General features: G+C 43.2%; 1 protein-coding gene across 1 annotated transcript in view; it reads left to right on the forward strand.

Moving 5' to 3' along the window:
- Window positions 1-26781, forward strand: part of MBD5 (methyl-CpG binding domain protein 5) — a 225853-nt gene that overhangs the window by 155979 nt on the left and 43093 nt on the right. Inside the window, exons 8-10 of the mRNA XM_045031982.1 lie at window positions 1100-1202; window positions 2832-3012; window positions 7982-10117. Coding sequence (XP_044887917.1) covers window positions 1100-1202; window positions 2832-3012; window positions 7982-10117 — 2420 coding nt within the window. The remainder of the gene's footprint in view (window positions 1-1099; window positions 1203-2831; window positions 3013-7981; window positions 10118-26781) is intronic.

The following is a 26781-nucleotide window of genomic DNA, read 5'->3' on the forward strand; positions in this document are numbered from 1 at the left end:
AGAAATGTCATATGCAGTTGTTGACCCTGAGTGTAGCTTAATATTTTTATCATCTAAAATTAGTTGTTCATGTATCTGTTTTAAACGTTTGAATTCTGGCTGTCTCACAGATCCAAATATCAATGTAATAGAGAAGGTTGATTTGTTGGCTTGTTCAAAATAGGAGTTTTAGTTACAGTTGGCTCTTTATTCTTTTATTCACCAAAAATTCAGCCATCCCACTCTAGTGATGTTAGTCTTTTCTTAATAAAAAGCTTAGACAACCAAGTAACAAAGAGCAGCCTGGGAGCAGGAGACCTCAGTCATACAATCTTTCCTCCTTTCATGGATTACTGGTCTGGATGGAACATGATTTCTTTTTTGGCTATGGAAACAACGAACTTCTTTAGAGAGTTACAGAACCCCACGTGTGTAGTAATTGTTCAGTTTATCAGAAACAGAGATTTGGGCCCCCGTGTTTAAGAAAAAGCCAACCTATAATAAGCACAAAAAATATATAACAACTGTCCTCCTGGAGTAACATCTCTTGCTTGTAAACTTAGTTTCAGCAAAATCAAGATGTACATTTAACTGGCCTATGTATCCTCTTGTGACATCCTTCCTTAAATTAGGGTCTGATCAGGTGAAGTTCAGCGTGCAGGTAGACTGCTGCACCTTCTTGGAGCTCTATTGACTTCGTAGTGGGGAATCTATGTGGTTGCTGCACTCCACCCATGGATCTTATATTGTAACAGGGCCATAAGTGTGTTTGTGCAATGGGACCTTAATTCTGCTTGAGGCCTTAAAGTATTGCTGCAATATTTATAAATAAATACTGATAAATTTGGTTACCTTGTGGGGGGTTTTCTATGGGGCCACCTTTTTGTTTTTGCATCAGGGGTTTTCTCAGAAATAATGTGTCTGGCACAAACAACTTTGCATCTGCATTTTTTTTCTTTAGTGTGATCTTGACCAATAAAATACTGTCTCCTTATGGAAAAACAAGCTATCAAACATAATAAAAATGTAAACCATTTACTATCTTCATTTTTTTTTCACATAACTGTACATTAAAACTGTTACCTAAAAATATTGATTCATTTATATTATTCCTTTACAGTCCCAGTGGGTCTTTATTATCCTGCTTGGAGCAGGTTAAGACATACCTGCTGACTGATGGAACCTGCAAATGTGGCTTGGAATGTCCTCTCATTCTTCCCAAGGTAAAAAGTAGCTTTAAATGTGTATGCTACAGTGCCTATCAAATAAATTATTATGTCATTATTTCTGTCATGCCATAATTTCATTCCTATTTAAGTGGTACGCTTATGAGGACATACCATGCAGTTTAGATCCAAAATACAGGATATTTTTGTTTTTGTACAGAGGTTGGTTGGTTGGAGGAAAGAAGTCAGGGCAGTGGGAGTATAAAACCTAATATGAATACAAATATTTTTCATGATTTTATTGTTATTTAAATTTTCCATTTGTTTCAACGTTTGCTTGTAGTGTTGGAAACATAATGCAATAGCATTGTACTAGTGCATGAGAACCAGAAAATGAAACTGACTAATCAGGAGCACCGCCAGCTTTTTTGGCGCCCTAGGCAGCGGAAGGTCGCGCCCCCGAAATACCGCCAATGACTGGGGCGGCCGAAGATCTGGCTGCCGCGGTCACCACCCCCCAAATGTTAGTACCCTAGGCGACTGCCTAGGTCGCCTAATGGGTTGCGCCTGCCCTGTGACTAATATAGTACTTTCAATGAAAGCTGATGACACTCAGCACCTTCCGTAGAATTCTCAACACCTTTGGGTTCTGGCCCATAATTTGTTTTCTGCTTATAAAATATACATTATTAATATACATTGAGTGCCACCACTCTTATATAGCTCTTCTTTATATTTAAATGCAATAAAGAATTATGTAAGAGTAGCTTTTCTGTAATATCCAAAAATTAGGTCAAGTATTGGTAAAATCCTGAAAATCATAATACTGATATTAGTGTACAATTGTAAACTATTGTCCTTAATCCCAACCACCTATGGGATCTCTTTTTTTTTTTTAAACTGGATATATAGTGCACTAATGCTGCTTTCTTTAAAATTCTGTTAAAATAAAATAAAGGGCAGGTTGCGTACCTTTATTTGCTTTCTATATTTATCAAAATTATCATTGGTTTAACAGTAATCAATGCTGCAATGCAGTTGGGACATAGATTCTTTCTCCTTCCCCACCACCACTCACCGAAACACACACCTCAAAAGAGAAATGTAGTAAATTATTTCCCTCCATCCTCCCTTACCACGTAGCCTCATTACTACTGCAAGCAGCCTTAGGCATCCACTCATTTTTGAGTCATACCAAAACTATGGTGCTCTTTCATATACCCTCTCTAACCCAGCCCTCTCTTGATTAGTGGCTGGCTAATTGAACTGCTTTAGGAATTCATTTTCTCGATCAGTCTCCCCTAGTTGGGTGGACAGAGAAAGGAGGAGATGTGAGTGATGGGTGGAAGTGAGAGAGGACCAACCCTCCATGGTGGAAGCAGGAAAAACAAGAAGGTATATACCACCCATCACTGTCTGGATTCAGCAGACTCTTTCTGCAGCTGGAGTGTGGGATCGCCAGCAGCATCCAAGGAGATTTTAGAACAGTCTAGGGGTGAGACAAGAGATCCTCCAAAACATGCTAAAAGGCTGATGTACCATGAAATGTAAGACATGTGAGGGGGATTATTTAAGGAATTAAGGCACATTTAGTTTTAACCTGATTGCATTTCCAGTTCAGGTATATTTTTGGAGTTTGCTACCTTTTGTTATGAATGTATCTAATATTAGGATTATTTTTTTCAGGTATTTAATTTTGATCCTGGAGCTGCTGTGAAACAGAGAACTGCTGAAGATGTTAAAGCAGATGAAGATGTCACTAAGCTATGCATCCATAAACGGAAAATTATTGCTGTGGCTACACTTCATAAAAGCATGGAAGCTCCGCATCCTTCACTGGTTCTTACTAGTCCTGGGGGTGGAACAAGTGAGTAATATTATCCAAGAAAAAAAAGATTAATTTGACTACATGATTTTTAAAAATTAGAAACTTCTTCTCTAAAACAGTAAATAACTAATTTCAACCCCCTATGCTGATGAAACCTTAGGGAGGAGAATTTTAAAGTAGAAAAGTAACAAAAAATCCAAATTTAAGATACATACAGAGATGTTAACAGACACAACTGTACATGGTACATATGTACTTTAGTATTTTTGGAGTACCATTTATGATTTTAAAGGTCTGCCTTAATACATATGTGCAATGTAACTAATGCTATTAGGAGCCTTAACTTTGGAGTTTTGTGACTGCTGTGCATTTCTATTTTCAGCTTTATCATTGCATGAATGTACTGTAGCTTTCTTCATGTAGTTTTTGTATTATATTTCTATAAAAGGAAAGAAGAAAGAAAATTATATGCTTATCCCCAGCCAACTAATCCCGGCTGCCCAGTTTTCCCTAATTTCCTTCCTCACTACACTGTTATCCATCTCCCAGTTGAAGAAACCCTTCCAATACACAGCTCTTCCCAAAACTAAGTGCCCCAGCAAATATAAGAAGATTGCTTCTTTAGATAGGCACACTTCCATACATTTTAATATGTGTCTATAGGCCACATTCCATGATATGTACTTGCATAGATTTGATTTTGTAATTTAATCACAGAGTCAAATGTTGCATGCATTTGAATGAGCCATCTGACTGCTGTTGAAACATACACATTTATGTATATTTTGTGGAGACTGGGTTAGTTTCTGCAGCTGTTAAGGGGCAGTGGAAGACAGTTTGTCATAGTGGTGTAGTGGGGAGAGACTGGCAACCAGGGTGAAGGCCCGGCCTGTCACTGCAGTTTGTGTGCTGGCCTTGTCGCTGGTAGGGTTCCCAGGCATCAGGTTTTCATCTGGAACACCCTCTCAAAAAGGGACCCTGGAAGCTCCAGTCAGCACAGCTGACCAGGCCACTAAACTCCAATTGGCTGCAGTGGGGCAGGCAGGTTCCATTCCCAACTCTGTGTGGCTCCCAAGAAGTGGCCAGCATATCCCCCCGGCTCTTAGGTAGAGGGGTGGACAGAGCTCCCTCCCACACTCTGAACCCCTTGACCCTAGCCTGGAGACCCCTTCCGTACCCCAAAATCCTCATCCCAACCCCATCCCACAGCCCTCACCCTGCCACACATACACCCCAACCCTCTGCCCCATTCCAGAACTCCCTCCCACACTCCGAACTCCTCGGCCCCACCCCTCAGTCCACACTCCATGCCCCTGGACCCCACCTCCCAGCCCGGAGCACCCTCCTGCACCCCAGTCCCCTGCCCCAGCCTGGTGAAAGTGAGCAAGAGTCGGGGAGAGCAAGCAATGGAGGGAGGGGGGATGGAGTAAGCAGGGGCGAGGCCTCGGGGCAGGGGTGGGACAAGGGTGTTTGGTTTTCTGCAATTAGAAAGTTGGCAACCCTAGTCGCTGGGGAGGTGAGAATTTACTACTTGTCAATGGGGGGATTTATATGCATCTTTGCATATATTTGAATGTGCAGTCTCTCTTAACCAAATTAAATTTTGCATGTTCTGAGGCTGCATGCTAAGAATGCAGTGGTGCTCTGTAAGGTGAAATGAATGCAGTCTGAGGTGCAAATACCTAAAGTAAGCCAACTTGGCAGAAAAGCGTCCATACTTGTTTCTGCTGTTTATGATGCCATCCCTAAGGCAAAAAGAGGAAATAGAGGATTTAGAAAAAATAGATATTGGTAGGTAGAAAAGGAAAACAATCTTTATCTATGTGTGAGAACTAGTACTGAGGCTGGAATTTAATTTATTATGCACTTACAGTAAATCTGTAATGCAAACGTACACAGTTTGTATATGTGTACGCATGTGTACAGACTCTAAATAAGGCCCCCCCACCCTGAAAAAAAAGAGAAAGAGAGAGAGAGTCCCCTTCCAACTCCCTACCTGGAACTCAAATCCTAACATACTGACCCTGTAGAGCAGGGATCGGCAACCTTTGCTGTAGAGCCTTAATAAATAAATATTACGACGACAACAACAATAACATCATATCTGCAATTCAGAGGCAAAATAAATAATTTTATATTCACTTAATTGAAAGGATTTTGTTTAAACTTTTCAAAATTAAATATCTTTTTCATAGTGATATATCCATTCATTCTAAATAATTTGATCTGCTTTTTTTCTTTTTGTGTTTTTGATATTCTAATGTTGTCATATACTCAAAGTATTGTTTACTCCTACCATTGTGTACTTTCAGCATATTATTTTTTAAAATATAATATTGATAAACATGATTGCCTAGAATTAAAATATAAATAATTAAAAACCCATGTGGTTTCTCAATTACAATTAGAAACAGAAAAGCTGACTTCAAATTTTAATGAAAAAAGATGATACATTTAAACTTATTGTTTTAATTTTACATTTAATAATCAGTGTAGAAGCTCTTTAAGAGCCAAATCATATGGCCCAAATAAAGGCCGTGGAAAGCCCATGGTTGTTCCGCTACATAGACATGTCTGCGTTGCAGCTGGAAGTTTGCCTCCTGGCCTGCTTGAACTAGCATGCTTAAAACAGCAGTGTGGATGTTGCGGCAGGGATGCAGCTTAGCCTAGCCACCTGAGTTCGGACCTTCAGGGTTGGGCAGGCTTGGACTAAGGCAGCAAGCCCAAGCCGTCATTTGTGCCAGAACATCCACATTGCTGTTTTAATTGAACTAGCTTAACCAGCACTACCATGAACCTGTCTACCTGGGGAAGGCACGCTTCCAGCTGCTATGTGGACATACCCCATGAGCAGTAAGTGTGAAAAGGGGCTTTCAGGTGATTGGCCATACTCCCTTACAGAGAGTGATGCAGCGCTTCCATGGGTTATTGCAGCTCGGAGAGCAGCCAGATGCGGGACTGGGAAGATTCTATATCCAGCCTAGAGACTTTCCAGCACAATGCCCACTTTATTCAAGCTGCATATTGGGGAGAGAATTTAGCCCTGATTGCCTATGATGGTTATTTTCATGGTTTCTTGTTTTATTTCAGGGGGAACTGGAAGCAACCCTTATGATTAGTTGCCTAGTGCTTTTCATTATAAAAGTTTTTTGGGATTTTTTTTTTTTACTTTTTTGAGATGCTTGAACATCTCTGTTGTTTGCAATAGGCCTTTGAAATTTCAATCAGGTTTAACTGACTTATAGACTATTTAAAAATCACCATTTCCCTTCAGTTGTTTGCGTTCCACAGGAAAACTTTGGTATCATGGCAAAATAATAACTGCACACAAACATTCTAAAGAGTTCAGCCCAAGTCATCGCTGAAGCAGCAACAGCCACACAACCATACACTGTACTAGGAATGCCTAGGAGCTGCAAGAGCAGCTATTGTGGCAACAATTGTGGAAGAGCTGGACTGGGAGCCACCACCTCCAGTACACTCCCAGAGCTGGCACGTGACTCCGTCCCATATTTTTCCCTCATCAGCTATGAGCTACCCTTACTTTTAGGGGAACACAGAGAGAGATGCACGTCTCACCCTGTAAGCCCCTCAGGCTCAGTACATGGCCTCCAGCAGCCCATCCTCTACTCCCACATGGAACAGGAGCCCCTCCTTTCCTGTGGAGTGGGGTGTGAGAGAGAGAGCAGAACTGGGCACAGTATATGCCCACTGCACCCAGCTCATGATGCCAGATGCCCATTTTTCCTTTGGAATAACCACCTTCTGCTGCTGCCAGCTAACCTACCTGTAGTTAGAATCATAGAATATCAGGGTTGGAAGGGACTTCAGGAGGTCATCTAATCCAACCCCTGCTCAAAGCAGGACCAATCCCCAGACTGATTTTTGCCCCAGATCCCTAAATGGCTCCCTCAAGGATTGAACTCACACTGAGCTAACCCTCCCCGCAAAGGATAGTTAGTCTGGTAGCTGAAGTGGTAACAGCCTGTGCTGAGGTGCTGAAAGTTTGGAGGTCAAACCCTGATGATGATTACGGCTGTGTGTCTGTTACAGAGGTTACAGAAGTCACGGATTCCATGACTTTCTGTGACCTCCATGACTTCTACAGCGGCCAGCAGCAGCAGTCTGGGTGTGTGGGAGGGAGCAGGGAGTTGGGGTGCAGGGTGGTGCTTACCTGGAGGAGGGGGGCTACCTGGCTCCCACTGGCATGTCCCTGCAGCTCCTAGGCAGAGTGACCAGGAGGTCCATGCACTGCCTGCGCCCACAGGTGCTGCCCCTGAAGCTCACATTGGCTGCCATTCCCAGCCAATGGGAGCTGTGGAGCCAGTGCTTGTGGCGGGAGCAGCGTGTGGAGCCCCCCTAGCTACTCCTCCCCCTAGGAGCATCAGGGACATGCTGGTCAGAGACGGGTAGGGTGCCTGCCAGCCCAAAAAGCCCTCTTTCCTTCTCCCGGCACTAGCAAGGGTCCCGGGATGCCGTTTTAGTTAGGAGTATATAGTAAATGTCAAGGACAAGTCACGGGCTGTGAATTTTTGTTTACTGCCCATGACCTGTCCATGACTTTTACTAAAAATACCTGTGACTAAAACGTAGCCTTGATGATGATGTGTGATCGGGGGAGGGTTATTACAGTTGCACAAAACATTGTTTTTACCTATCTTCTAGGGGGGTAATTATGAAACGATGTAGTTTTTTCTGTGCCAAAAGAAAGTTATTTAAATAGTAAAGTCAAACACTTGAAAGTTAGGAAATGACTCATGTCCGATTGCCCATGCAACCTCAGTTTTGCTTCTTTTGTCTTTTGTACTATTTGCTTCTTTTGTCTTTTGTACTATTTTTGAACAGGCAACCGTAAATCTGGGATTTCCTAACTTTTGAATATTTGCTTTGGAATCTAAATAACTTTTTCTTTGTTTTTTTATGTAATAGCTATAGATGTATATGAATGTGTAAAACTTAATTTTTTAAACAGATTTCAAAATAGTAATTACTGTTTCTTTAATATCAGGTGCAACTCCAGTAGTACCGTCTCGAGCAGCAACTCCAAGATCAATGAGGAATAAATCACATGAAGGAATTACAAATTCTGTGATCCCAGAATGTAAAACGCCTTTCAAGTTAATGATAGGGGCATCTAATGCCATGGGTAGGCTTTATGTACAAGAAGTGACTGGAAGCCAGCAACAAGATCTCCATTCTATCTATCCTAGGCAGAGATTGGGCAGTAATGATCATGGACAGAAGTCTCCATATCGTGGCAGTCATGGTGGAATGCCTAGTCCAGCTTCATCAGGATCACAGATATATGGAGATGGCTCAATCTCTCCTAGGACTGATCCACTTGGAAGTCCTGATGTTTTCACAAGGAACAATTCCAATTTTCATGGAGCACCCAACTCTAGTCCTGTTCACATGAACAGGACTCCTTTATCTCCACCTTCAGTAATGCTACATGGTTCTCCAGTTCAGTCATCCTGTGCAATGGCTGGAAGGACTAATATACCTCTTTCCCCAACCTTGACCACAAAAAGCCCAGTAATGAAAAAACCCATGTGTAATTTTTCAGCTAGTATGGAACTACCACGAGCAATGTTTCACCATAAACCACCCCAAGGCCCACCTCCACCTCCTCCACCTTCTTGTGCTCTTCAGAAAAAGCCATTAACATCAGAGAAGGATCCACTTGGCATTCTTGACCCTATTCCTAGCAAGCCAGTTAATCAGAATCCTGTTATCATTAACCCAACTACTTTCCATTCTAATGTCCATTCTCAGGTACCTGTAATGAATGTAAGCATGCCTCCTGCTGTTGTCCCTTTGCCCAGCAATCTCCCTTTGCCAACTGTAAAACCTGGTCACATGAACCATGGAAGTCATGTACAAAGAGTTCAGCATTCAGCTTCAACCTCCCTCTCTCCTTCACCAGTGACATCCCCAGTTCATATGATGGCATCTGGGATTGGAAGGATTGAGGCATCTCCCCAAAGATCACGTTCATCTTCCACATCATCAGATCATGGAAATTTCATGCTGCCTCCAGTAGGACCACAATCATCTTGTAGTGGTATTAAAGTTCCTCCCAGGTCACCAAGATCAACAATAGGGTCTCCAAGACCATCTATGCCATCAAGCCCTTCCACCAAGCCTGATGGACTTCATCAATACAAGGACACCCCTAACCCAATAATTGCTGGAATGAGTAATGTACTAAATCCTCCAAGCAATGCAGTTTTTCCTACTGCATCTGCTGGAAGTGGTCCCCTGAAGAGTCAGCCTGGTTTGCTGGGAATGCCTTTAAATCAGATCTTGAATCAGCACAATGCTGCCTCTTTTCCAGCAAGTAGTTTACTCTCAGCAGCAGCCAAAGCACAGCTAGCAAATCAAAATAAACTTGCTGGTAACAACAATAGCAGCAGTAGCAATTCTGGAGCTGTTGCCAGTGGTGGCAACAATGAAGGACATAGCACTTTAAACACCATGTTTCCTCCTGCTGCCAACATGCTTCTACCAACAAGTGAAGGGCAAAGTGGTCGAGCAGCACTACGAGATAAACTGATGTCTCAGCAAAAAGACCCTTTGAGGAAAAGGAAACAACCAACTACCACAGTATTGAGTTTGCTTAGACAGTCTCATTTGGATAGTTCTGGAGTTCCTAAACCTGGATCTGATTTGATAAGAAAGCAAAATCAAGGTTCATTTCCCATCAGTTCTATGTCTCAGTTACTTCAGTCCATGAGTTGTCAAAGCTCTCATATGAGCAGCAATAGTACCACTGGTTGTGGGAGCTCAAATACTGTTTTGCCTTGTTCTGCTAACCAGATGCATTTTACAGACACCAATATGAACTCTGGCACTCTTCAGAATTCATTGACACAGAGCTTACCTTTAAGAGGGGAAGGTATGCACTGCCAGAATGCAAACACTAACTTTGTCCATGGTACTAGCCCAGGCCCAAACAACCACCTTGCAGGCTTAATAAATCAGATGCAGGCTAGTGGGAACTGTGGGGTGCTCAATCAGTCAGGAATGGCTTTAGGAAATTCATTACATCTGAACCCACCTCAGTCAAGAATCCACGCATCCTCCACTCCACTGATACCAAACAGCATTGTTAGCAGCTGTAATCAAACAAGTCCTCAAGCAGGTAGGTTTCCTTTTAAAAGAGTACCCAAATGTCTGACAGTTTTGAACTTTTGTTATGAATTGTTTCTAAATGTATATTTTCATTTAATCATATAGGCATAAAAAGTATGCCTATCTCAGACTGATTACCAAAAAAAACCACAATCAGACTAAGACAAAAACAGCAGTAGAATAAAATCAGCTTTTCTTTACACCAAAGCATCATGTTCACAAAACCTGGAGTGCCCCGCTCCCCATTAACTCCTACAAAACTCTAATCCTCCCAATAGATTAAATCTATATACCTGTCCAGACTGATAAAAACCTCAGTTGTCCCCAGACATATGCCCAAATAGATCAGTTTTGTACCGTATCCAAAAGGTCAACAGATTTGGGCTATTTAAGACCAAGGGGAGTGAATTTCTAAGTTATGGGGCTGTGGTAGTATGGCACAAGAGACAGAGTTCTCAAGTGATCAGGTTTCAATATGATTAGAGTTGTATATGTCCTAAGCAACACCTTTAACTTTACCCAGAAATCCACAAGCAGCCAAGGCAGACTCTGGAGCACTGCTCATGGTCATGGCAAGATACGCTTAATAAGCGAACCACTGCCTTCTACACCAGCTTCAGTTGCTGGGTTGATTTAAGAGGAAGCCCCATGTAGAACACATTTCAGTAGTCTAATCAACGAAAACTTGGATAAAGGTATCAAGGTCCATATCCAAGAGTACAGGTTATAACCTCCTGACCAGATACAGATGGGAAAAAATACCATCATGGATGGGTAACAAGATCCCAAAATTGCGGTTAACTGACAAGCGGCAAGCAAACACCCTCAGTAACAGAAACCAACATAATCATTTTCACATTCTGTGGCTGCTTCTCCCAACCTACCAACACCATCTGAGTCTTCTTTGGATTGAGCCTCTGCCAATTCATTCTAATCCATGCCCAGTCACTACCCAACACTTCAAATGAAGCTCAGCTGCATCTTCTGTGTTGGATAAAATGGAGATAGAGAGCCAAATATCAGCAAACTGAAAACACTTCCATCCCTCCCTTTCAGTAACACTCCCTGTATGTCTTGAGCACTGATGGCATTAAGTCCTTTGTCTAATGATTGACCAATTCCAATCCTCCATAACATGTTGTTTTGCTAGGGGATGATAATTATCTTTTGATTTTGAGGTAAGTCCATTTCCTCTAAGTTATTTAGCAGACAGGCCTTGGAATTATACAGACCTGAACTTTCTAAGCATGTTCTATAACAAATAAGCTGGTACTAAAAGTTAGCAGTCCATCTGCACTTCTGTTATTTTTAGGATGATCACCCACTACCATACCATGCCACTATAGTTTTTTGTCAGTCACAGCAGGATGATAGCTATTGTATAAGAAGTTAGGAAGTGTCAGACATATACAGTCTATACCAATGTACAAGAGAGATTTAGCCAAAGAAGCGTGCTGCGGATTTTGGATACGCTGCTTTATTTGAGTTTAGTTTTGTGGGGCGGGGGTTGTTTGTTTTTTACGTATTTTAGTTGCTAATTCACTGTGAAACAGTTATTCCGTACTTGGTTTTATATGCCAGTTTGAGTGACAAGTAGTCCTAATGTTTACTAATCAGAAACTAGTTACTGTGGTAAACAGTTGGAAGAATCAACAAGAACTAGATAGCTGGCTATTTGCCTGTGCTTTTAATAATACTTTAGATCACAGAGGGTCATATTTTTCCACCCTAACTCATGTTTTCTTATTTCACAAATAGCACCTTTTATTTCAAGGTACTCTTAAGCATAAGGATGACAACATTTGGCTCTAAAAGTGAAATAAATCTAAAAAAATCCAATTTAATATTCATGCTGTTTCCTTTTTGCATTTCTCTCAGCTTGAGCAATGAAAATCAGTTAAGTCAATTTCATTTTTCTGGTTCTCAGTGCTGTAATATTTTGATTGCAAACACTGTTAAAAAACAACTGAAGTATAGAGGGAGCTGGCTAAAACCCCTACATATAGATTATCTATCACTTTCCATTACAAAAGTTCCTAACTCCTCCACTGCTTGCAGCAAGCCTTTGAAATTAGGTCATGGAATTTCCTTGAGGCTAGGGCCAGGCCTTTTCTGTTCATCCCATGAAATCCTGTTTAAATTTGGCTGTTATAAGGTGTTGAAAATTGTCATTTCCCATCTCTGATTTGTGGTGCTCAGCATAATTTTGCAGCGTAACAAAATCTCTATATAATCTAAGGCTGGGCCACCAAGACCACTATTGCAATAGCAATTAACACTGGAAACCCTCAGAGAAGAAACTGCCCGGCTGTGGCTGAAAGAGCGGAGGGATGAGAAAGGGGAAAAGTGAGCTGTGCTAGCTGAGCCACATCCAGGAAGGCTCCAGCACATGCCCCCTTTTCTAGGATACCATTTGGAGCAGGAACTTGCCATGGACACTAGAGTTCTAGATTCACTTCTTCTGATGACTGACGTTAATATTTCCATACCCTTCACATCACATCTCTCACTATTAATCAGTGCTTCTTACCCCATTGCGAGTTTACACAAATTGAAGATAGATCCCAGCTGTCTAATGTGACAGCCCCAAATTAGAGTCACTAAGCTCCACTGCCTCTCAGAAATAATCTACCATATCTTTGTCCTTGGCTATGCTGTCTGTACAACAGGGCATAGATAACCCAGCGTATCACTATATGGTGCATCCTCCTATAGTGGCTGGTTCTCACAGGCTAACAGCTTTCTCTTGCTGCTAGCAAATATAGTTAGTCCAGTAGCTCTAGTTGTGGCCCTCTGGGCTGCAATACTGAAGATGCAGGGTTCAGATCCTGATCATGATGCTTGTGTTTGTTGTAAATTGTGGATGATAATACTTTCTTATCTGCCAAGGGAGTTGTGAAGCTAAATTCATTATCTCTTGGGGGAGTTGTGAAGATTAAATGTATTAATATTTATGAGACACTTGGAAAAAAATTATTTCATATTGTATGGGGTTTGGATGGTGTTCAGTGAATAATGCATTGGGCTGCATATTGACTGAGAAAATATAACGGCTTTATTCCTAGAGCACTGTCCATCCTCTGCACTGAATGAGGCCGGGGTCTTGTGGAAAAAATAGTGTGTGATCGTATAATTAAAGACTGCATTGTAATCCATATACATAAAGGGGCATTACCCAGTTTCTAGATGGTGTTGCTACCCAAATAACTTTCTTTTAATGTAGTTTTTCTATGCAATTGAAACATAACAATTAATGGAACATTTTAAATGGCTTTAGGTTTTGAAAAAGTTTGAGGTTTGGCATAGTAACAAGGTGGAAGAGACTAGCATCCGGGGGTTGGAAAGGGAGTGTGCAGGGTGGTTATGTGAATTCACCAAGAGATTTATATAACAAATTAAAGAAAGAAATGTGCATAATATGATTCTAACCAGGAGGAACCATTTACACTCATCTAGAAAGGTGGTTTTACACATTTTTAACTCTTTTTCCAGATTTTGTTACACATTCCCTGGTTAGGATTTTAGGTCAGATTACTGTCCAATATCCTTAACGAATGAGGGCTGAAAGATTCAGGGGAAACTTCCTGCTTGAAGGATAGAACAAATTCTTCCAGAGTTAACCCATGTCCCTCAGGTCAATGTTGTTATTCATTTACTCTTTGTGCAACAGTCTCACCTAGAGGTCCTGACTGAGTTCAGGGCTCTGTTGAACTAGGCAATGTCCAAATACAGAGTTAGATATGATCCCTGTCCTAAAAAGCTCACAATTTAAAGAGACAAAGGATAGTTGAAAACAGTATTATCTTCATACTCATTTTACAGCTGGGGACTGAGGTGCAGAGATGAAGTGACTTGCCTATAGTGGTGTTTGGTCTCAGAGTATGAGAGAGACAAGGTGGGTGAGGTAATATATTTTATTGGAACACCTTCTGTTACTACCCCACCCACCTTCACTTGCCTATAGTCATACAGCAAAACTGTGGCAGAGCCAGCAATTGAACACAGAGCTCCTAAGGTTCAGTCTAGTACCTTAACCACAAGACCATCCTTCCCCTCTGAATATAAAGGTGTTATTAATTGACCTAATCACCACATCAGTCATCTACGCCATTAGATGTGGCCACAACTCTTAAAAAAGAAACGCCTTGATAGCGTGAGCTGGAAGCACTTACTTGTTACTGTAAAGTTTATGGTAGGTGAAGCATTTTGCCAGTGGGTTTTATTTCCCTATATCGATTTAGGTGCCTCTGTTCTTGAATGTTCGTTCCTAATAAGTGCTAACAAATTTTAAAGGGACTCAGGAATGCCAGCCCCCATCTCCCTTGTTATTTAACTGAGTTGTTGACTGAGGGCTTGTCTTCATTACTAGGGTAACTCGACCTAAGTTACGCTACTCCCGCTACATGAATAATGTAGCTGGAGTCGACGTAGTCTAGGTTGACTTACCACGATGTCTTCACTGCGCTGTGTCAATGGGAGAGACTTACCTTGCTCTTCTCAGAGAGCTGGATTACCGGGGCCAACTGGAGAGTGCTCTGCCGTCGATTTAGTGGGTCTTCACTAGACCCACTAAATCGACACCTGCTGCATCGATTGCAGCAGCATCAATCTGACAAGCCCTCAGACCCCTTTCTAGGTCAGGGGTTCCCAATGTGGTGTCCGCAGGCGCCCCCGCATCCTGCCCGGCAGTGGAGCATCTGCCGAAATGCTGCCAAATTTCTGCGGCATTTCGGCGGTGATGCCTCTCGATCACATCACTTGTTGGCAAGTGATATCATTGAGAGGCGTCGTTGCTGAAACGCCACAGAAATTCGGCGGCGATGCCTCTCGATGACGTCACTTGTCGGTGGCAAGAAACATCATCGAGAGGCGTTGCCGCCGAAACGCCGCAGAAATTCGGCAGCATTTCAGCGGATGCTCAACCGCCGCCACGGTCCTTCCAGACTAAAAGGTTGGGGACCACTGCTCTAGGTCCTCGCATCCAGACTAAGTCTTTCTGCAAAACATAAGATACAGCCTTTCCTATCCATGCACAAAATATAAACTCTTGTCCAGGCTCTCATCATGTTGCATCTTGATTATGGCAACATCCTTACCTCTTGACAAATGCAATCTTGAACCACTTGTATCTATTTCAGAATGCTGATGCAAAGATCATTTCTCTAGCCCATCTCTTTAACCATATCACTTTCTCTTTGCATCTCTCCATTGGCTCCCTTTTTGCTATCATAGCAAACTTAACCTATTTCTCTTCACTTTAAAGACCCTTCACAACCTATCCCTACCCTAGCTATCATCTCTTATTTAGTATCAAAAGGCCAGCTCTCACCTGAGATCAGCCCCTGATGCCAGTCTTCACTGTCCACTTGTTAAATTTTCAAACAAGCACCTTTGTGTTTCTCCCATGTTGCCCCTCATGCTTTAAAGGAATTCCTCCATTATCATCAACCAAAGTAACTCATTATCCTCCTTTAGATCTCTTCTTAAAATTCTCCTCTACCGTGAAGCCTACAAAATACCGACAAGTTAGGTTGCTGGAGTGCAGAAACCACTGCCTGTCATGCTGACCAACATTGTCTCATTGTTACCTTGTACTCCCCCCTCTCTCTGTCTATCCATCCATTTTCTCTTATTCTTAAGAGAAAGCAGGGAAAGAACTATTTGTCCTGTGTTTCTACAGCACCTAGCACAGCAGAGTCCTGGTCTATGGCTGGGGCTCCTCAGTGCTATTATAATACAAATAAATAATAATAAGGCAGCTGAAGTGAGAAAAACTTATATCAGTAGAACTGGATGCAAGGAATGCAAGGATATTTATATATAGATATATATATAGATATTACAGGCATGTAATGCAGATTTATATTTTTAAATCAGCAACAGAAACAGTAACTATTAAAGTGTATATAGGCCCTCTTAAGGTTTGCAAGAGGAACTCTCCTGGCTCTCTACTACTCTGTTACAGGGTTTCCTGCAACAATACCTGTGGGAATGAGGACATGGTCACTGAGTCCTGGGAGAGAAATGGGTCACATTTAAAAAAAAAAAAAAAAAACCAAGACAAAGGCCCACGCTGCTGACTCATGTTACATGATCAGAATGGGCTAAGATTGCCCTCAATAGGCAGTTCCAGTTGGCCTCTTTCTCAGATGTAGGAGCACAGGTTTACTGGGTGGCATGTAGTCCTTGCCAAGAGCAAGGCTCTGTGGGAAGTATTTAAACCTTGCCCTCTGGCCTATTGGAGAAAGATCGGGAAGGAAGCATGCCTTACTGTTGGATCTCTCCTGAAAGCTATGGGCAAGAAAAACTCACTTTCCTTAGGGTTTTTTGGTATAATCCTTTTGATTTATAATGGGGTTTTGAGGCAGACACCTCTAGTAGGTGTCTGAGCTAAATTCTTATATGCTGTGGTAATGTTTTACTGCTTTTTCATTAGTGAGTTGAAAAAGCCTCAGACAGGGACCATAAGAACCTAAGAATGTCCATACTGGGTCAGACCATCTAGCCCAGTATCCTGTCTTCCGACCGTGGCCTGTGCCAGATGCTTCAAAGGGAATGAACAGAACAGGGCAATTTCAAGTGATCCATCTTCTGTCATCCAGTCCCAGCCTCTAGCAGTCAGAGGTTTAGGGACACCCAGAGGATAGGGTTGCTTCCTTAGCCATCTTCATTAATAGCCAGTGATAGACCTATCCTCCATTAACTTATCTAATTCTTTTTTTGAACCCAGTTATACTTTTGGTCTTCACTACATCCTCTAGCAATGAGTTCCACAGGTTGACTGTGCATTGTGTGAAGAAATACTTCCTTTCGTTTGTTTTAAACCTGCTGCCTATTAATTTCATTGCATGATCCCTGGTTCTTGTGTTATGTGAAGAGGTAAATAACACTTCCCTATACATTCTCTCCACACCATTAATGATTTTTTTTAGACCTTTACTATATCCCCACTTAGTTATTTCTTTTCCAAGCTGAATAGTCCCAGTCTTTTTTATCTTTCTTATTTATGGAAGCTATTCCATAACCCTAATCATTTTTGTTGTCCTTCTCTGTATCTTTTCCAATTCTAATATATCTTTTCTGAGATGGGGTGACTGGAACTGCACACAGTATTCAAGGTGTGTGGATGTACCATGAATTATATAGTCACATGATGTTTTCTGTCTTTTTAGCTGTCTCTTTCCTAATGGTTCCTAATGTTGTTAGCTTTTTTTGACTGCCGCTGCACATTGAGCAGACGTTTTCAGAGAACTATCCACAATGATTCCAAGATCTTTCTTGAGTGTAACAACTAATTTAGACACCCATCAGTTTTAATTCAATTTAAAACAAAGCAAAAAGGTAGAAGAGAAATTCCCTCAATGTTACTTTGGTAGCTATTTCAGCTTATTATGAGTGTGATTGAAGGTAGACCAGTTTCCACGTGGTCCCTTGTTTCACAAGGTTCATGTCAGGCTTGATGCCTTTGAAATCCCTATTTAAAGAGTCTTCAGTGTCATGGGTTATTAATGAGGTCCCAAACCTGAGCTGGCTTTTGTAGGTGACAAATCTGAGGAACTGTCACAGATCGAAGTGTCACTAGAGGAGGTTTTGGAATTAATTGATAAACTCAACATTAACAAGTCACCGGGACCAGATGGCATTCACCCAAGAGTTCTGAAAGAACTCAAATGTGAAGTTGCGGAACTATTAACTAAGGTTTGTAACCTGTCCTTTAAATCGGCTTCGGTACCCAATGACTGGAAGTTAGCTAATGTAACGCCAATATTTAAAAAGCGCTCTAGGGGTGATCCTGGCAATTACAGACCGGTAAGTCTAACGTCGGTACCGGGCAAATTAGTTGAAACAATAGTAAAGAATAAAATTGTCAGACACATAGAAAAACATAAACTCTTGAGCAATAGTCAACATGGTTTCTGTAAAGGGAAATCGTGTCTTACTAATCTATTAGAGTTCTTTGAAGGGGTCAACAAACATGTGGACAAGGGGGATCCGGTGGACATAGTGTACTTGGATTTCCAGAAAGCCTTTGACAAGGTCCCTCACCAAAGGCTCTTACGTAAATTAAGCTGTCATGGGATAAAAGGAAAGGTCCTTTCATGGATTGAGAACTGGTTAAAGGACAGGGAACAAAGGGTAGGAATTAATGGTAAATTCTCAGAATGGAGAGGGGTAACTAGTGGTGTTCCCCAAGGGTCAGTCCTCGGACCAATCCTATTCAATTTATTCATAAATGATCTGGAGAAAGGGGTAAACAGTGAGGTGGCCAAGTTTGCAGATGATACTAAACTTCTCAAGATAGTTAAGACCAAAGCAGATTGTGAAGAACTTCAAAAAGATCTCACAAAACTAAGTGACTGGGCAACAAAATGGCAAATAAAATTTAATGTGGATAAATGTAAAGTAATGCACATTGGAAAAAATAACCCCAACTATACATACAACATGATGGGGGCTAATTTAGCTACAACGAGTCAGGAAAAAGATCTTGGCGTCATCGTGGATAGTTCTCTGAAGATGTCCACGCAGTGTGCAGAGGCGGTCAAAAAAGCAAACAGGATGTTAGGAATCATTAAAAAGGGGATAGAGAATAAGACTGAGAATATATTATTGCCCTTATATAAATCCATGGTACGCCCACATCTCGAATACTGTGTACAGATGTGGTCTCCTCACCTCAAGAAAGATATTCTAGCACTAGAAAAGGTTCAGAAAAGAGCAACTAAAATGATTAGGGGTTTAGAGAGGGTCCCATATGAGGAAAGATTAAAGAGGCTAGGACTCTTCAGCTTGGAAAAGAGAAGACTAAGGGGGGACATGATAGAGGTATATGAAATCATGAGTGATGTTGAGAAAGTGGATAAGGAAAAGTTATTTACTTATTCCCATAATACAAGAACTAGGGGTCACCAAATGAAATTAATAGGCAGCAGGTTTAAAACAAATAAAAGGAAGTTCTTCTTCACGCAGCGCACAGTCAACTTGTGGAACTCCTTACCTGAGGAGGTTGTGAAGGCTAGGACTATAACAATGTTTAAAAGGGGACTGGATAAATTCATGGTGGCTAAGTCCATAAATGGCTATTAGCCAGGATGGGTAAGAAAGATGTCCCTAGCCTCTTGTAGTGAAGCGGCCTGGCTCCCGACGGCCCCAGAGAGAGAGGAACCGGAACAGCCACCTCAGTGGGCGGAGCCACTGCCACCTGTTCCCGTCCCCCGGAAGTCAAGGGGCGGGACAGGAAGTATAAAAGCCTGGCCTCAGCGCTCAGTTGGAGCCCAGCGGCCGGAGAGGACAGACGCTCCTGATCAGGCTCCTGCTGGACCGAGCCTGCCCCGAGCCCGGTACCCTGACGTGGACGGACCGAGCCTCCCCCGAGCCCGGTACCCTGACGTGGACGGACCGAGCCTCCCCCGAGCCAGGTACCCTGACGTGGACGAACCGAGCCTCCCTCGAGCCCGGTACCCCGAGGTGGACTGGCCGAGCCTGCCCCGAGCCCGGTACCCCGAGGAGCGGCCCGAGCGTACCCCTGACCCGAGTCCGGAGGAGCAGCCCGACCTAGACCGCCTTCAGCACGCCGAGGAGCCCATGGTGTGGGACCCCGCTGCCAAGCCCAGCGATGAGCAGGTACCCGAGGAGGGGGAGATGGAGTGTAGCCCGGGGGTAGCCGACCCCTGTCCGGCTGAGGGCACCGAGGTGCCCATGTCAGTGTGTTGCGGCCAGGATCCCCACTGACGGCAGCGGATCCACGCCGCTGTTAGGGCCCCGGGCTGGGACACAGTGGAGTGGGTGGGCCTGTGTCCCCCCCCCCTGCAACCCCCACTCATGGGTGGCAGTCTCCCCCTCACACCAGCGCGCAGGCACAGAAGCCTGCACTTGCCTGATTGCTGCTCAGCTCCTGGGACAAGGACCTGAGCCCCTTGACTTATTGGTTGTTGCCCCGCCCTGACCTAGGGCTTGGGCTTACTGACTATTACTGCTGCTCAGCTCCTGCTTTAAGGACCTGAGCCCTGAACTATTATTACTGCTCAGCTCCTGAGGCAAGGACCTGAGCCCTGAACCTAGTGCTAAGTACTTGGTGCCCTGCCCTGACTGAGGGCCGGGGCTTATTGACTTTATTGGTGCTCAGCCTGCAGGAAGGATCTGAGCCTAGAACTAGTGTTTGCTGCCCCGCCCTGACTAAGGGCTGGGACTCATTGCAGTGACCGTGTGCCTTCTGTTCAGCCCCTTCCTGAGGGGCAGAACCCCGAGACCTTCAGAACCCGCAGACTGATTTGGGCCGTGTAGTGAGGCGGCCTGGCTCCCGATGGCCCCTGAGAGGGCACGGCCCCAACAGCAGACTATTACACCTCTGTTCGTCAGAGGATGAAGATGGATGGCAGGAGAGAGATCACTTGATCATTGCCTGTTAGGTTCACTCCCTCTGGGGCACCTGGCATTGGCCACTGTCGGTAGACAGATACTGGGCTAGATGGACCTTTGGTCTGACCCAGTACGGCCTTTCTTATGTTCTTATGTTAGGACCAGACTAAACTGGGGAAAGCTGTTTTTATCTACTCTATACCTGTGATCTTACATTTCTTGTATGGAAGTTAATTTTCTTAGTGGCAGTGAGCTCAGTTTGTAGAGTGAATATGCTTTGAGTTCCATTTACTGATCTAGAGGCCTACAGCGGGACTGGGATCCTGCGGATCTCACACAACCCGCTGCCATAATAGTGGGAGCAGATAAAATTTTTGTTGTGGGCTGGATTGGGTAGGAAAAAAGACAGACTGCAGTAATTTGTGGGAAAACACTAAATCTCCTGTCAGTTTGTTAATAAATAGAATTTTAAGAATGTAAAGCACATTTTTTTAAATAAAGGTTTTAATACCTATATTTTAAGCGAGGGATAGAAAGAGATTTAATGTCTATTATAACAGGGGCTATAGTTTTTTTTACATAGTTTAAGCAAGATTTGTCTTATTCTTTTAGTGGTAAAAATTGTGCCTGAATTCCGTTTTTATATATGTATAAATAAGCAACCATGGTGTTGTTTGTTTTTGTAGCATGGAGGAATCTGTCTCTTGTGGGATTTGTGGGATCTAAGGTTTTTGCAGGTGGGAGCAGGATAAAAATGCAAGAAACAATGCAGGAAGCAGGACGGGAGCGGGATTAAAAAAATAGTTCTGGGCAGGGATCTAGACTGATCCACCTTATACCAAATTGTACACAGAGGAGTTGGGGCTAAGTACAGCTGTTCAACTGATAATCCTTCTAAGCATACTAACGAGTTTTATTTCAATGAGCTAATTATCTTGCCAACATTTTTAACATACCTGTACTGTATTCCCATCCAGGTGAGTTCCTTCTCCACAAGCCTGATTTTAAAAGGTCCCTTTGTTTTTATATGGAACGGACAGGAGTCCACTCAGCTTTTTGTTTCATTTGGCACTAGTATTATAGATACGAGGGAGTCAACAAGCATGAGGACCAGGATGATCCGGTGGATAAAGTGTACTTAGATTTTCAGAAAGCCTTTGACAAGGTCCCTCATCAAAGGCTCTTAAGCAAAGTAAGCTGTCATGGGATAAGAGGAAAGGTCCTCTCATGGATCGGTAACTGGTTAAAAGATAGGAAACAAAAGATAGGAATAAATTATTCTCGGAATGGAGAGAGGTAAATAGTGCTGTCCCCCAGGGCTCTGTACTGGACCCAGTCCTATTCTACATGTTCATAAATGATCTCAAAAAAAGGGTAAACAGTGAGGATGACAAAATTTGCAGATGACACAAAGCTACTCAAGATAGGTAAGTCCAAAGCAGACTGCAAAGAGCTACAAAGTAGGGCTGTCGATTAATCTCAGTTAACACACGCAATTAACTCAAAAAGTTAACTGCAATTTAAAAAAATTAATTGCACTGTTAAACAATAGAATACCAATTGAAATTTATTAAATATTTTTGGATGTTTTTCTACATTTTCAAATATATTGATTTCAGTTACAACACAGAATACAAAGTGTACACTGCTTACTTTATATTATTTTTATTACAAATATTTGCACTGTAAAAATGATAAATAAAATAAATACTATTTTTCAATTCACTTCATACAAGTACTGTAGTGCAGTCTTTATCTTGAAAGTGTAACTTACAAATGTAGATTTTTTTTTCTTACATAACTGCCCTCAAAAGCAAAACAATGTAAAACTTTAGAGCCTACAAATCCACTCAGTCCTACTTCTTGTTCAGCCAATCGCTAAGATAAACATTTACATTTATGGGAGATACTGCTGCCTGCTTCTTATTTACAGTGTCACCTGACAGTGAGAACAGGCGTTCGCATGGCACTTTTGTAGCCGGAGTTGCAAGATATTTTTGCGTGCCAGATATGCTAAACATTCATATGCCCCTTCATGCTTCAGCCACGATTCCGGAGGACATGTTTCCATGCTGATGATATTCATTAAAAAAATAGTGCATTAATTAAATTTCTGACTGAACTTCTTGGGGGAGAATTGTATGTCCCCTCCTGTTTTACCAGCATTCTAACCTATATTTCATAGCAATCTTGGATGATGACCCAGCCACATGTTCATTTTAAGAACACTTCCACTGCAGATTTGACAAAATGCAAAGAAGGTGTGATGTTTCTAAAAATAGCTACAGCACTGGACCCAAAGGTTTAAGAATCTGAAGTGCCGTCTAAAGTCTGAGAGGGACGAGGTATGGAGCATGCTTTCAGAAGTCTTAAAAGAACAACACTCAGACGTGGAAACTACAGAACCTGAACCACCAAAAAAGAAAATCAACTTTCTGCTGGTTACATCTGACTCAGATGATTAAAATAAACATGCATCAGTCCGCTCTGCTTTGGATCATTATTGAGCAGAACCCATCATCAGCATGGATGCATATCCTCTGGAATGGTGTTTGAAGCGTGAAGGGACATATGAATCCTTAGCGCATCTGGCACATAAATATCTTGCGACGCCGGTTACAACAGTGCCATGTGTACACCTGTTCTCACTTTCAGGTGACATTGTAAACATGAAGCAGGCAGCATTATCTCCTGCAAATGTAACCAAACTTGTTTGTCTGAGCGATTGGCTGAAGTAGGACTGAGTGGATTTGTAGGCACTAAAGTTTTACATTGTTTTATTTTTGAATTTAGTTATTTTTTTGTACATAATTCTACATTTGTAAGTTCAACTCTCATGATAAAGAGATTGCACTACAGTACTTATATTAGGTGAATTGAAAATACTTTTTTGTTTTTACAGTGCAAATATTTGTAATAAAAAATAAAGTGAGCACTGTACACTTTGTATTCTGTGTTGTAACTGAAATTAATATTTTTGAAAATGTAGAAAACATCCAAAAATATGTAAATGATATTCTATTATTGTTTAACAGTGCAATTAATCATGTGATTAATCGCAATTAATTTTTTTAGTCGTGCAATTAATCACGATTAATTTTTTAAATCACTTGACAGCCCTACTACAAAGTGATCTCACAAAACTGAGTGACCAGGATACAAAATGGCAGATGAAGTTCAATGTTGATAAATGCACAGTAATGCACACTGGAAAACATAACCCCAACTATACATATACAATGATGGGGTCTAAATTAGCTGTTACCACTCAAGAACTATCATTGAGGATAGTTCTCTGAAAACATCCACTCCATGTGCAGCAGCAGTCAAAAAAGCTAACAGAATGTTGGGAATCATTAAGAAAGGGATAGATAATAAGACAAAAAATATCATATTGCCTCTATATAAATCCATAGTACGACCACATTTTGAATACTGCGTGCAGGTGTGGTCGCCCCATCTCAAACCAGATGTATTAGAATTGGAAAAGTTTCAGAAAAGGACAACAAAAATGATTATGGAACAGCTTCTGTATGAGAAGAGATTAATAAGATTGGGACTTTCTAGCTTGGAAAAGAGACGACTAATGGGGGATGTGATAACAGTCTATGAAATCATGACTGGTGTGGAGAAAGCAAATAAGGAAGTGTTATTTACTCCTTCTCATAACAGAAGAACTCGGGGTCACCAAATGAAATTAATAGGCAGCAAGTTTAAAACAAATAAAAGGAAGTATTTCTTCACACAATGCACAGTCAACCTGTAGAACTCTGTCATAAGATGTTGTGAAGGCCAAGACTATAACAGGGTTCAAAAAAGAACTAGTTAAATTCATGGAGGATAGGTCCATCAATGGCTATTAGCCAGGATGGGCAGGGATGGTGTCCCTAGCCTCCGTTTGCCAAAAGCTGGGAATGGGTGACAGGATGATCACTTGATGATTACCTGGTCTCTTAATTCCCTCTGAGGCACCTGGCATCAGCCACTGTCAGAAGACAGGATACTGGGCTAGATGGACCTTTGGTCTGAACCAGTATGGCTGTTCTTATGTTATGTTGATAGGTTCTGCTGTTAAAAGAAAACCATGTGAGAATGTCTTTCTTGTAGTATTTCTCAGCCTGGCCTTCAGGACTCCTTCTAAGGCTATGGCTACACTTGCACTTCAAAGCGCTGCCGCGGCAGCGCTTTGAAGCGCTAAGTGTAGTCAAAGCGCCAGCGCTGGGAGAGAGCTCTCCCAGCGCTGTCCGTACTCCACCTCCCTGTGGGGAATAACGTCCAGCGCTGGGGCTTTGACCACACTGGCGCTTTGCAGCGCCGCAATTTGCAGCGCTGGAGAGGGTGTGTTTTCACACCCTGCTGCAGCACTGCAAATTTGCAAGTGTAGCCATGGCCTAATATTCACACCCTCTGCGCAGCATTAAATAAAAAAAATATATATAACTTCTTCCTTTTTTCCAAATATGGAATTTCTTCTTTGAGTGCTTGCTCATGTTGATTCCATTGTAGGTGTGTGTGTGCCCGCGTGTGCGGTCATCAGGGACTTTTGCCTTAGGGTCAGCTATGGCACCCTCTGGAGTGTCGCGCTCATGCAGCAGTATATCAGGTGCCTTCGGCCCGGCACCCTCTGAGTTCCTTTTTACCGCCCAGGGTGGTCAGTTGGAGCACCTCTGTCCCTTACTTTGCAAGCGGTCAGCGGTTTCTCTTCTAGCTTAGCCTTGTGCTTCTAGCTGTAAGTAGTTTAATCATTTGTTTGTTAGTTGTTAAGTACCTGTTAAGCGTTTAGTTAGATAGTGTCCCAGCAAGGACTTTGCCCCAGGCAGGGCATGCCCTGTTCTCCAGCTTTCAAGCCCTGCTCTTTGTGTAACAGGCCCATGCCTGTTTGTGAGTCACATGAGAGTTGTCTACAGTGCCTTGGGGAATTCCACATAAAGGAGCGCTGTTGCATCTGCCAGAACTTTCATCCTCGGACACAAAGAGAGCGTGACATACACTTCAGGACCCGCCAGATGCAGGCTGCCCTGCACCCATCTTCAGAGTCATCACGGCCTGAACCGGCACCCAGAGCATCAACTTCGGTGCATAGCGCATCCCCTTCACCAGTGCCGAAGAAGAAGATACCACTGAGCAAGCCTGACCAAGGGGCACTGGGCAAAGGACCCTGCTCGGGCCTTACACCCACTCTGGCCCCGCAAAAGGGCTCAGCCCTGGGGAGTTCCTCCCCCTGAAAGGACCTGCCACTGACTCCAGGAAGCAATAAAGGGCCCAAGCCAACAGCGCAATCAGCACCCTCTGAGCCCCTGGCACCTGGTGAGCTAGAAGAGCGCCTCTGCTGCAGCCAGCACCACATGACTAACTGACTAAGATTCCCCATGAGGGCAAGCCCACCAGCAAGGCCTCACACAAAACAAGCGAGCGCCACTGGTCTCCGGAGCCAAGACAGAGCCCTAGGTTGCCATGTTCTTGGTCTCCACATTGGCCCCGCCCTCCTGATCCCTGTCTTCGGGCCAGGCGTTGATGATCTCCCTGGCACCCATCTTCATCGCGTTGTTAGTCACTGTTGCTGAGACCTTGAAGTCACTCCCTGACATAGCACCACTCGCCCTACTCCCGACACCAGTCGGACCGTTCCCAGCACCGGTCACCGGCAGCAACAGTGAGCTGCCAGACCCAAGTCTCCACAGCCTCACCTTGTTCACCGGAGGGTGATGACCTTTTCAGCTCGGAGGCACAATTCAGCCCCTTGCCTGGACAGCATCGTGATTGGGCTCCGGAGGGTGTGTCCGTGGCTTTGGTGCCAATCTGGCAGTTGAGCCAGTGGCCGACCCTATGGCCTTATTGGAATGCCTAGGATGTTCCCATCATGCCATTGTCCCACTCCCACCAGCCCTCAGTTACCAGGCATGCCAAAGTCAGCACCCATGGCATTGACAGCACCGGGTTTGGTGCAGGATGCTCCAGCAGCCACTGCGGGTGAGGAGCCAGTATCCACCCCAAGGCCCTCTCTGATGGGTGAGGACACTGCCGGACCTCCCCTGGTCATCCAATCATCCTCCTCCTCCTCTCCAGATGAGGTGGTGGCAGGCCCCTCGAAAGCTAGTCCGCCAGATGATTTTAGGGAGTATCAGGCGCTGCTCTGCAGTGTGGCTTCCGACCTGGGCCTCAAGGCGGATGAGATGGAGGAGTAGTCAAATACATTGTTTTATATGCTCTCAGTGTCCGCCCCAGCTCATGTCATGCTCCCGATACACAAGGGGGTCCTGAATGTTGCCAAAACCATCTGACAAACCCCGTCTTCCCTCCCGCCCACCTCTAAGA

The sequence above is a fragment of the Mauremys mutica genome, chromosome 10 (assembly GCF_020497125.1).
Source record: "Mauremys mutica isolate MM-2020 ecotype Southern chromosome 10, ASM2049712v1, whole genome shotgun sequence".
In the NCBI taxonomy this organism is placed as follows: Eukaryota; Metazoa; Chordata; order Testudines; family Geoemydidae; genus Mauremys; species Mauremys mutica.